Source organism: Daucus carota, chromosome 3, assembly GCF_001625215.2.
Source record: "Daucus carota subsp. sativus chromosome 3, DH1 v3.0, whole genome shotgun sequence".
NCBI lineage: Eukaryota > Viridiplantae > Streptophyta > Magnoliopsida > Apiales > Apiaceae > Daucus > Daucus carota.
In genome coordinates this window covers 47809522-47821637 of record NC_030383.2, presented here as the reverse complement: position 1 = coordinate 47821637, position 12116 = coordinate 47809522, and the positions used below count along the sequence as shown (strand labels likewise).

Sequence of the window (12116 nt, the reverse complement as noted above, 5' to 3'; positions counted from 1 at the left end):
GCTGTTTGTGGCTGTTGGGGTTCTTGGGGTTTTGACTGAACCCGGGTAGGGATTTCTTGCCCGGGTTGGGTAGGTGGCATGGAGGTTTTTATGTGGATGGGGGGAGTATCCGGGTAGAGGTCTTGTTGTTTCTTGGTACTCGTAAACTTTTCCGTGATGGTGTGGTTGTAGGCTCGGAACCCGGGTAGCGTTTCGGTGACTAGGAGTCTCCTCTCCTTGTAGATATGAGGATGGGACCCGGGTAGATTATCTTGGTGAGTCCGGGTGGTTATTCTCAATAACCTCTTCCCCGCATAAGTTTGAAAGAGGAGGGATCCGGGTAGCTGTCGTCGCATTCTAGTAGATCTTTGACTTGTTGCTTTTCACGTAGACTTAGGCAGGATCCGGACCTATATAAAATTTGTAATAAAATTGGTTGAATGTTGAACTGACCCGGGCTCTCGTTTTCCTCTAGGTCTGTGGTCCGGATCCATAAGAGAGATATTGTTGCTTTTTCTGGGGTACCCGGACAATATTCGAGCGATAGTGATCTCGACGAGCATCAATCATTAGCAGACCGGGCTCGTGAAAAGATGTCGGAGAGAGAAGTAGCTTTGTCTGGGGTTGTGTCCGAGTTCCAGAAGGTGTCTAAAGCCGAGGGAAAACAGGTGATTATGACTCCGGAGGGTGTGTGGATGGACACAAAATCTTACTTTATTACTAAAGCGCCTTTAGCCGACGAGAGGGAGTTTTACCGGGGCATAGCTTCTTTTTACAAGTTTAAGCACCCGAATGGTCCTCTGGGCCCTTATAATAAGGAGGAGTTCGACACGAGGTTTAAGGAATATGCTGTTTCCCGGGCTCCCTACCCCGTGAAGAGTTCTTTCAGGGAGCTGCCGTGGGAAGCTCAGGATCGTTTGATCCGGGTTGCCTTTCAACTTCCGGATGCGGTCGAGTGGAGGTTTCCTGAGCCTGAGGAGAGGATTTTCCACCGGCCCGCTGACGGATTCGTCCCGGTGTGGATGGAGCATTTGAGGTCCGGGTGGAACCCGAGGTGGCACCTGTTCTTCAGGCACCTCTGTAAGTATGAGTATAAATGTTCCCCCATGCAGATCACCCCGAATGCAATTAAGTTGATGACCTGGTTTTTGTGTGCTTGTAACAAGATGGGGTATCAACCTACACTCAAGCTTTTCCATATTCTCTTCCAGTTCAAGAAGTCCGGGGAGAAACCTCTGTATGAGCTTCGTTTCCGGTCTAAAGAATGCGGTTTTGGACCCGGGTTCCTGAAACCGGTGATGCACCAGTCTTCTTTGAAGAACTGGAACCGCGAAGTGTTGATGTTGAAAGGTTTGGATATCCACTATATGCCGTATCTTGTCACGGATGAAAAATTAGTCAGGACTAATTTCGACGCCCCGGGTGCATCCGGGAAGTTCCGGGATCAGCTTAGGGAGTTTTGTGAGTGTCTCGGGCAGCAGTTGACCCGGGATACCTTTATGCAATTTGATAAACTGCATGAATGGGGATGTAAGTACGATCCGGATTAAAATCCCTCCATACTTGTGTTTTTCTTTCCTCTTGTTTGCTTTCTAGAATTGTTAAGTAGCTCGGGTAATCATGTTACCCGGGTCGTCTTCATGTGTTTCGTGTACTTGTATTTTTCTTGCCCTTTTTCGCTTTTCGGAACTGTTAAGTAACTCAGGTTGTCTGTCGTTTTCTAACCCGGTCATTGTCTGTCTGCAGGTTTGCCGTATTTTGATAAAAATCTGTGGAAGAGTATGGCTAATGAACATTTTGCTGCTGCTTTGAGGAACCTGGGGGGAATTCATTCGATCCCCAAGCCTACTCCTAAGCCTAAGACCGGGGCTGGGAAGAATGATGAATCCGGGTCTTCTAGGCAAGAGGCAACCGGCGGTGAGTCTAGCGCTGCCATGGAGAAAATCGCTTTGGGAGAGACCGAGGAGATTGTGGAAGCTGGCAGTCCGGAGTTGGTGACCCGGGGGAGGAAGAGGAAACAGGTCTCGGCGCAGAAGGCCTCTGCTAAAGTTCCCAAAGTTGGCCGGGGAAAAGGGTTTTTGCTGGATTCTGACTCGGATTCTGATGATGAAGATGATGACGGGGAAGGTGCCCGGGTTCCCCTTGGGGCCGGGAAGTACTCTGCCCGGGAAATAATCAAGATAATGTCGGAGATTCCGACCGAGGAAGACTGGGTTAGGATGGATGATGCCGGGATGGTGAGCACTTTCAAGGAACTGGGGAGTCTTTGGGGTCAGGTGAGTATATCTTCACTTTTGTGTTGTCTTTTGTATGCTCTTTCTTCTGTATGTTTCTGATCCCGTGAATCCGGCGTCTGCAGCTGGGGTCTCGTCTAGCCGGGTTCAATACCATTGCTTTTAACTTGATAAAGTCAGAAAGGGATACTGCTGAGACTTTTGGGGCGAGAGCCCGGAAAGCTGAATCGGACTTGGCCCAGGAGAGGTCGGCTAAGGAGAAGTTGGAGTCCGAGTTGGAGAAGCGGGTGAAGGAGGCCGAAACCCGACTGGAAGCTGAGTGGAAGCGGAAACTGGAGGATGCTGAGACCCGGGCGGGTGATTCTGAGAAGAGGGTGTCCGGACTCGAGGAGGATATGGAGAAGTTGAAGAAACAACTCGAGGACCGCAAGGAGCCAGAAGTTGTGATTGCTGATTTCAAGAAATCTGAAGAGTATAAGGGTGACCTGGCCAATGCTGCCGCTGCGGAGGTTGTCCGATGCTGGAATGTTGCCGAGAGGCACATCAAAACGGATCCGGTGGCAGATCTGACCAGTTTCATCAACCTTTATATCCAGGCCAAGGATGATGTTACGGCCGGTAAGGGCGAACCCGAGCCCTTTGAGGGTCCTTCTCCGAGCTTTATTGCTCCAGCCAATCCGGTTGCTCCCGTCGATGCGGCTCTCCAGACAAACAACCTTCCCCCTGCTACTTAGTCACTTTTTCTTTTATCGTGAATATGCTCTTTGAAACAATCTTTTGTATCTCCGGATTAGTTTTTGCTGGATTCGAATATTTATCCGAGGTCCGTGTGGACCCGGGATTGTGGATGCTTGCTTCGCTGCTGTTTTATCAAATATTTTCCTGTCATATTTGTTTGTGAATGCTTTTGTATGCTTTATGTATTCCAGACTGGCTGTTTGCAATATTTCTGTACTTAGAAAATTTTCTAAGTAATTGTAACGCAGGTGTGCCCGGGTCAGTCGTACCCCGGGTGGATTGCTTTTAGGATACTTTGTACTTAGAAAATTTTTCTAAGCAGAGATAATTGTAGTTGTATCCGGGGTGGAATGTACCCGGGTTGGTTGCTTGAAATGGTCTTGCACTTGGAGATTTTTCTAAGTAGATGAAATATGTAGACCCGGGCGACATCTACCCGGGTAGATTGCTTCTGTTGCTTTTACGCTTAGAAATTTCTTCTAGGTAGATTACACATGTGGGCCCGGGCAACGTCTACCCGGGTTGATTGCTTAAATATGTCTGCCCTTAGCAAATGAAATGGATGGATCCGGGCAACTTCTACCCGGGTTGAGTGCTTTAATATGTTTGTACTTAGAATTTTTTCCAAGCAAATGAAATGGATGGGCCCGGGCAACTTCTACCCGGGTTGATTGCTTTCATATGTTTGTACTTAGAATTTTTTCCAAGCAAATAAAATAGATGGACCCGGGCAACATATACCCGGATTGGTTGCTTTAACATGATTGCACCAATAGAATTTTCTTAGCAAATGAAATAAATGGACCCGGGCAACTTCTACCCGGGTTGATTGTTTTGATATGTTTGTACTTAGAATTTTTTCCAAGCAAATAAAATAGATGGACCCGGGCAACATATACCCGGGTTGGTTGCTTTAACATGATTGCACCAATAGAATTTTCCAAGCAAATGAAATGGATGGGCCCGGGCAACTTCTACCCGGGTTGATTGCTTTCATATGTTTGTACTTAGAATTTTTTCCAAGCAAATGAAATGGATGGACCCGGGCAACATATACCCGGGTTGAGTGCTTTAATATGTTTGTACTTAGAATTTTTTCCAAGCAAATGAAATGGATGGGCCCGGGCAACTTCTACCCGGGTTGATTGCTTTAATATGTTTGTACTTAGAATTTTTTCCAAGCAAATGAAATGGATGGACCCGGGCAACTTTTACCCGGGTTGGTTGCTTTAATATGTTTGTACTTAGAATTTTTTCCAAGCAAATGAAATGGATGGGCCCGGGCAACTTCTACCCGGGTTGATTGCTTTAATATGTTTGTACTTAGAATTTTTTCCAAGCAAATGAAATGGATGGACCCGGGCAACTTTTACCCGGGTTGGTTGCTTCAATATGTTTGTACTTAGAATTTTTTCCAAGCAAATGAAATGGATGGACCCGGGCAACTTTTACCCGGGTTGGTTGCTTTAATATGTTTGTACTTAGAATTTTTTCCAAGCAAATGAAATGGATGGGCCCGGGCAACTTCTACCCGGGTTGATTGCTTTAATATGTTTGTACTTAGAATTTTTTCCAAGCAAATGAAATGGATGGACCCGGGCAACTTTTACCCGGGTTGGTTGCTTCTGTTGCTTTTATACTTAGAAATTTTTCCAAGTTAGATGATTGCATGGATGTACTTAGAATTTTTTCCAAGCAAATGAAATGGATGGGCCCGGGCAACTTCTACCCGGGTTGGTTGCTTCTGTTGCTTTTATACTTAGAAATTTTTCCAAGTTAGATGATTGCATGGATGGACCCGGGTAGACCTTTCCCGGGTTGGTTGTAAATATTGCTTGACTGCCTTAGAAATTTTCTAAGTAAATAATAGCATAGATTCATCGGTAGCAAAAGACTTCATTGATATTTAATACTATTACACAGCTTTGAGAACGATCAAAAGTACATGATTGCTTTTAGGGATATGTAGCTGTCTTCTAGGATCCTTATCCTTTTTCCTCATTCTACTGGTAGAATTTCCTTAACCTGAGTCCGTGCCAGGTGTTAGATACCTCTGACCCGTCCATGTGTTCTAGTTTGTAGGTACCCGGCGTTCCTTAACCCGAAAGGCATCAGTTTGTAAGCATACACTGCCCGGTGGGTTATGAAAGCTGTTTTGGCTATGTATGCTGGGTTCATCTTAACCTGGTTGTACCCGGAGAAGGCGTCCATAAAGCTTAACATCAGGTGTCCTGATGTGGCATCAATAAGCTGGTCTATGCTTGGTAGAGGATAAGGGTCCTTCGGGCATGCCGCATTCAGATCCGTGTAGTCAACACACATCCTCCACTTTCCGTTTGCTTTCTTTACCATGACTACGTTAGCTAGCCACTCCGGGTATTTGATCTCGCAGATGATATCTGCCTTCATCAATTTGCCAACTTCCTCATCTATTGCCTTCTGCCTTTCTGGTGCGAAATTTCTTCGTTTTTGTTTGACTGGTTTCTTCTTGGGGTCCACATCCAGGCTGTGCATTGCTAGTGACTCGTCCAACCCGGGCATGTCGTCCGGGCTCCAGGCAAAAACATCTGCGTAGCTTCTAAGTAGTTGGATGAGTTCTTCTTTAAAAACGGTATCCAAGCCTTTTCCGATCTTGACTTTTCTTGCCGGGTTGTTTTTCTCGATTAGGACCAACTCGGTCTCTACTGCGGCTTCGACCTTGGTCAATTCTTGTGCCGAGATCATTTGTTGGATCCGGGCGTCAGTGTTCTTTTCAACAAAATCTTGAGCTGAGCTCATGGTTGCTTTCTGGTTGTTTTGTCTGGGATCAGGGTTGGTTGCTCCCGGGTTGATGTTACCCGGGTCAAGTTCGATCACCTGTATTTCACCTTTGGTTTTTGGGTAAGGTCGGTGCTTCTTGTTGCTTTTCTGTTTTTGAAAGACGGTTGCCTTTCTCTTGTTGTCCAAGTGTGTTTCCGCCATGACCAAGGCTTGGCTATAACATACCCCGGCTGTTGCTGAGTCTCCTTTGACTTCCCCTACCCCGAACGGGGTTGGGAATTTGAACTTCAGGTGTGGAATGGATGTGATAGCTTCAATCTTGTTCAGACCTGGGCGGCCAATGATCACATTGTAAGGCGAGGGTGTATCCGTGACATAGAATTTGATAGTATGGGTGACTTGGTTCGGGGGAGTCCCAAATCGGACAGGGAGGTAAAGCGTGCCGAGGACCGGGACGATGCTGTTCCCGAACCCATATAGAGGGTCCTCCCTGTAGTCGTTCATCCGGATACTCCCTAGCTCCATTCGATCCATGGTGTGTTTGAACAAGATGTTGGCCGAAGAGCCATTGTCCACCAGGATCCTCCTTACCTCATTTTCGGCCATGTCAAGGGTCACTACGAGGGCTTGATTATGACCCCGGGTGACTCCTTCGAAATCCTTGTTGCTGAAAGAAATCACCTGTTCGGGGTAGGCTTGGATGGACATCACTTCTTGACAGGAGCCCGGGCTAGGGGGAGGGGAACAGGATCCTCCCAGCACTACGTTGACAATGTTTTTCTGTTTCCCGGATCCTCCTGTTTTGTCGGCTGTATTCCGGGCTATATACTGCCCCATATTTCCCTTGCTGATCTGCTCTTCAATGAAGTACTTGAGGGATATGCAATTTTCAGTTTTATGACCATGGGTACCATGGTAATCACAGTGCCTGTTGGTAGGTCTGCTTTCGGGAGGAGTTTGCATGGGTTTTGGTGGGTAGTAGAAGGGTTTGTCCCGGACCTCTTTGAGTATGTCCTCGCGAGACCTGTTTAGAGGAGTCCATTCGGGCTCTGGTTTCGGTTCCCTGGTTGCTTTGTTTGGACCGGGGTCACTTCTGGACCCGGATCCCTGCTGGCTGGTCCTCTTGGAACCTGATTGCTGGATGAAGTTTGTTTGTCTATCTGGCTTGAATTTCTTATCCTGGTGATATTCTTTCCGGGGTCTATCTTCGACCTGCTTCCCTTTTAAGCTTCCTTGTCGGGTCATTCTCATGGCTTGGAGTACATCGGTTTCCTTGATGAATTTGGCGGCCATGGCATAGGCAGCTGCCAGGCTCTGGGGTTCCTTGTTGATCAGCTCGACCACGTATCTCTCGTTTTGTTCCGGATCCAGGTTCCTTCGGAATATGCTTAGGGCCTCACGCTCATCCAGGTTGGAAATTTTGTTGATTGCTTCCTGGAAACGTTTCATGTAATCTGAGAGTGCCTCATTGTCATACTGACGAACCGTTTCCAGGTGACACATATGAAGTTCATGTGTCTTGTTTGCTCGGAACCTTCTGAGGAAGGCTTCCCTGAAGTCTTTCCATGACCCGATGCTTCGGGAGGGGATTCGGCTGAACCATCTCTGGGCCCCTCCCTTGAATGTGGATGCGAAGAAGCGGCATTTGGTCAGATCATTGTAGTAGTAGATCAGGGCTATCTGTTCAAAATAGTGCAGGTGTTCCTCCGGGTCTCCCAGTCCATTGAAAGATTCAAAGTTGTAATGTTTCATACCCTTTTGTCGGGGTATGGCTTCCAAGGAGTGGCTGAAGGGAGTCAGGGTTCCCCCAATTTCAAGCCCGGCATCATTCCCGATTTTCCGGTTGAGTTCATTGATCATGTCTCTGAGGTTGGTTTGCCCCGGTCTCTCATCCTCGTCATCAGAGATGAGTTCGGGTGTTGTTTCCTTCCGGTAGCGCTTGGACCGGGATCCTTTTGTCAACTTCTCCTCTTCGAGTTGAATCCGGAGGGCGATTTTTTGCTCAAGTTTTTCCTCCTCCTCTTTTCGGATCTGTTCTTTCCTCTCAGCTAAGATTTTTAGCCGGGTTTCCTCACTATCCTTCTGTTTCTTTTTCTTTGCTTTGTCTCCGATCCGGTCGAAGACGGAACCCCGGGATTGACGGCTGTTCCCGGAGTCCTCAGACTCATCGATGTTCTCAAGCCTGCGGTTGCTTTCCCGGCGATCCTGGTACTGTCGGATGGCCTCGGCTAAATCCTCTTTGGTGAGCTGTGATAGGTGGAGGGTGGTGATTGGTACGTCGGTGTACTTGTATTGGTTCATTTCGATGGTGACCCGGGCGTCATTGGGGTTGATGGTTTGATTCTCCTCCGGGTTTACATGGGTGAAGAGAGGTCCTGTGGCATGATCCGGGTTCGGGTTGTCCTGGTCTGTTTGGTTATCCGGGTTCGGAGGAAGGTTGGAGCGTGTTCTTTTTGCCATGATTCCAAGAACTCACCCGGGGTGTATGGTTGCTGTTTTGGTGGTAGTGCCCACAAATAGTATAGATAGTGATAGGATGACAGAAATAGTGTGCACAAGTAGTCAACTTACTATTTTCAGAGATACCACAAATAGTTAAGTGACAAAATGTGTGCAGGTGTGAGACAAAAAGATTTTATGTGCTACAGACAAGATTAGGGTTTTGCTCAGACAGGGTTTGCTAACATGCTCTACTACAGACAAATTTAGGGTTTTGTTCAGGTAAGGTTTTCTATCATGCACATATCAAGAAGAGCCATGGCTGAAGGTTTTGAGGAGCTGGGTGTTTTACGAAAGCTTACTGGTGTGATTTGGACCCCCGTTTCGGGGGTTTGTTGAAGAAGATGAGTCCAGTGGCACCGTGACCACAGGACAGAGGACACCTTCCCCTCCTTCTAGCGCCAAATGATAACGCCAAACTCCGATCCCGGTCCTTCCTCCGCCGTGGCTGGTGGTTCCGTGGTGCAGCTGCTGGATGGGTGCCTACAAAACAACGCCGGCGGGGGGGTTTTGCCCCAAAGCGCCTCCGGCGTGAGAGTAAGCGTGGGTTTCGGAAGGATAAAGATTAGAGAAAGTGCTATCTATGTGTGGTGGGTGAAGGTGTATGGCTGGTGGTTGCTGGTGGCTGAGAGTGTTTGAGTATATGCTGAGTGTAAGTGTGTGTAGAATGAGTGTAAAGAGAGTGGAGTTAACCCTTAAACTCTTGATCCTTGGTCTATTTATAGGCCAAGGATTAGGGTTTAAGGGTGTGTACCTGGATCCTGGTCCTACACGTGTAGAGGTTTGATCCCCTACACGTGTCCAGGTGTCAGCGTGGAAGTAGTATTTTGGAATGTTCCCTGGCTTGTCCCTATCGCCAGTAGTTGACCGTTATGTTTGTCTTTATCGTGTCAGTCCGTGCTTTATGCAGCAGGTGTCGGCTGGTACATGTGGACCCGGGTAAATAGTAGGTTTTACTATACCCGGGTGAGGAATCCTGTCCGGGTTGCACTATTCTGTTCGGCCTTGGGGTTATCTGGCGGGGCCGGTGGCTATCCGGTGTAAAAGTCCTGTGGGAGGACCCGGGTTCCTCCTTATCCGGATCATATCCTATCACCGCTAGTGAGTTGTGTATCAGATGAGTTTGTTATAACATTTTGTCCATCCAAATGGGGTGCTGGGAATGTGACTGCAGAGAGTGAAATGGCCTTGGCTGGCTATTGAGTCTGAGATGAAGTCTGCCTGAGTAAATTGAACCCTTGTACATGGTAATGTAACTAAATAATGTAATCTGAGCATGGTTGGATAGTGGTCAAGAGTTTTTCCTATGTGGTCCGGTCCTACCTCGACTATATATTTGCATGGTTATTAGTCTTATTTGTCAAAAAAATAAATAATGTAATTTGATTGATGTCCAATAAATTTATGAGAAAATTTTAAACTTTTTTAGAAGGGATAATTAATTTATACGTCCTTGAACTTTGGTCTATTTTTGATTCGCATCCTTGAACTAAGTTTGTCAATTTATGCATCCTCAAACTTTGTAAATTTCCAATTAAGGTCCTTCCGTCAGTTTTTGACTAACGGAAGTTGGTCGATTAGGGTTTTTAATTTGAGGGTTTTCGATTCGTTCATGGATTGATGAAATTGATGGTATGGAAAGTTTCGGGAGATCAAACCGAACAGATTAATGTAGGTTTCAATGATGGAGGATTGCCGGAATGGTGGCAATGTCTCCGCCGGCCGGAAAATGGCCATTGATTCCGGCCATCATTCCGACAATCCTCCGCCATTGAAACCTACATGAATCTCTTCGGTTTGACCTCCCGAAACTTCCCATACCATCAATTTCAACAATCCATTAACGAGTCGAAAACCCCCAAATTCAAAACCCTAATTACTAACTTCTGTTAGTCAAAAACTGACGGAGGGACCTGAATTGGAAATTTACAAAGTTTGAGGATGCATAAAATTGACAAACTTAGTTCAAGGATGCGAATCAAAAATGGACCAAAGTTCAAGGACGTATAAATTAATTATCCCTTTTTAGAAATACCGCAAAAGTTGTTGGAACGCAAGTTAGAATTGTATCATATTTCTGAAAAAAATAATTTCTGATTCTGATATTTTTGAAAAAAATCTTAAATTCATTTACATGTGCCTTATTATTTTGACTAAAATTAGCGGCCTGTCAACCAGACCAAAATATAATGGGTGAATCTTCGTAATGTCAAATAAAATTAGTTCATGAAATCGTGCGTGCGACTCTACAAGACATTTAAGAAATATATTGTTCATATTTATTTTGAAAATGTTATGGGTGAATCTATGAAAAACTCTAAGACGATCTAAACGAAAAAAGGAAGGTAGTACTTTATTTTTTTATTTTCAAAATTAAAAGGAGCATGAACGCACCTAAACTTTTTAAAAATATATTTTCTAATCATCTGATGTTTTTTCTTAAAATTATGTAACAAATTTTGTTGGCCCTCCGTATGAATTTCTGATGAATCTGACAACTCATCAACTATGGGCTGTCACACAAATTATAACCCTGTATGGGTAAAGCCCACAAAAACGAACAAAATTGCTAATAGCCTAGGCCCACAAAAACCCTACAGCAGCCCGCAAAATTTAGGGTTTCTGGTGGCGTTCTATAAATTCTCTCTATCACACGATCTGTATTCACAAACAGGATGATACATCAGTTTTCATAGTATGTTTTTCTTCATCAATTCTCAAGTTTTGTTTCATATGTCTTTTGTGAATTAGTAAAGGTGAAATCAATTGATGAAAAAATAACTGCAACAATATGAATCTCTGTGATTCTTAGTATTTAAGTCTCTGATGATTTCATCTCTCTCTCTCTCTCTCTCTCTCTCTCTGCGTGTGTGTGTATTTGTTTGAATTAATATCTGGAGAGATATGATGATGAACAATTTGGTCCGTGTTTCAGATTAATCGTGACCGAAAAACCATAACCAACCTCTGATCTCTCTCTGTTTTTGTATTTTATAATTAAGCTTGTTGTGTATTTGATTGGCTCAGTGATTAAAATGCCTGATGGCAATATACGCTATTCTGATTATATACATGAGCAGATAATCAATTACATGAGAGCTCTAAATTTATATATTTTGATATTGTGTAAAACGCGATGAAGAATTTTGAAATTATTCACATGTCAGACTTCAGAGATTATCTATTAGATGATCAATGAGAAGAAATTTCATTTTTTCTGAGCCTTTTAATTTGTTGTTACAATTGTTTTTATATATGAAATTTTGTACTGGGAAGAATGATGAAACAAATTAGATGTCTGAAAATCCATGAGTTAAAAACTATCGAGGCATATTTGATATTCTGACTTTCCCTGTTCCCCTTGTTTTTGGCTCATCTTGTGTGTAGAATGCTAATGCTAAATTAATACAACGAAAAATGAAGATATAATGGCCGGATGTTTTGTAGATGAATATTGTATGAAGAAATTATTATAACGGAAAAAATCATATGGCTGCCGGTAGAATTAAATGTTAATGTATGTCTGGAAACCTTCTTGTTTAATGGTGAACTATAATATCAGAACTAGCAATTAGCTTAAAGCCTTAAACAAAAGCTTGAAAGTCATTTTTGTTAGACGCACTTTGGAGTTTGTCTATAATAACATCTGCAATTCTCTTGTAAATAATATGCAGTCTTCGACTTTTGCTTGTTCACAGAGGATAAATGGGAGTCTACAATATCAAAAATAATTTTGAACTGAATTCAAATTATTTCTAGCGTTTAGGTGAATAGTACTCCTTCCGTTTCAATTTACATGTCCATCTTCAAAAAAAAAATTTGTTTCAAATTACTTGTTCACTTCAACTTTCAATGCAAAATCATACTCCGTTTCAAAATAGATGTCCACTTTCGAAAAATCGCACA

General features: G+C 44.3%; 1 protein-coding gene and 4 non-coding genes across 5 annotated transcripts; all 5 read left to right on the top strand.

Moving 5' to 3' along the window:
• Positions 1 to 572: 572 nt before the first annotated feature.
• On the top strand, positions 573 to 9632 carry LOC135151289 (uncharacterized). The gene is made up of 3 exons (XM_064089177.1): positions 573 to 1509; positions 1726 to 2255; positions 2339 to 9632. Exons 1-3 carry the CDS (start codon positions 573 to 575, stop codon positions 2945 to 2947), a joined length of 2076 nt encoding a protein of 691 aa, XP_063945247.1. The 3' UTR covers positions 2948 to 9632.
• Positions 9633 to 10969: 1337 nt separating this feature from the next.
• On the top strand, positions 10970 to 11042 carry LOC135151826 (small nucleolar RNA Z199). The gene has a single exon (XR_010290737.1). It is a non-coding gene; the product is annotated as a small nucleolar RNA Z199 (small nucleolar RNA).
• A 188-nt stretch (positions 11043 to 11230) lies between these two features.
• Positions 11231 to 11311, top strand: LOC135151829 (small nucleolar RNA U54). The gene has a single exon (XR_010290740.1). It is a non-coding gene; the product is annotated as a small nucleolar RNA U54 (small nucleolar RNA).
• A 27-nt stretch (positions 11312 to 11338) lies between these two features.
• LOC135151830 (small nucleolar RNA R64/Z200 family) lies at positions 11339 to 11438 on the top strand. The gene has a single exon (XR_010290741.1). It is a non-coding gene; the product is annotated as a small nucleolar RNA R64/Z200 family (small nucleolar RNA).
• Positions 11439 to 11476: 38 nt separating this feature from the next.
• Positions 11477 to 11567, top strand: LOC135151841 (small nucleolar RNA Z266). Its single transcript, XR_010290752.1, has one exon. It is a non-coding gene; the product is annotated as a small nucleolar RNA Z266 (small nucleolar RNA).
• The last annotated feature ends 549 nt before the right edge of the window (positions 11568 to 12116 follow it).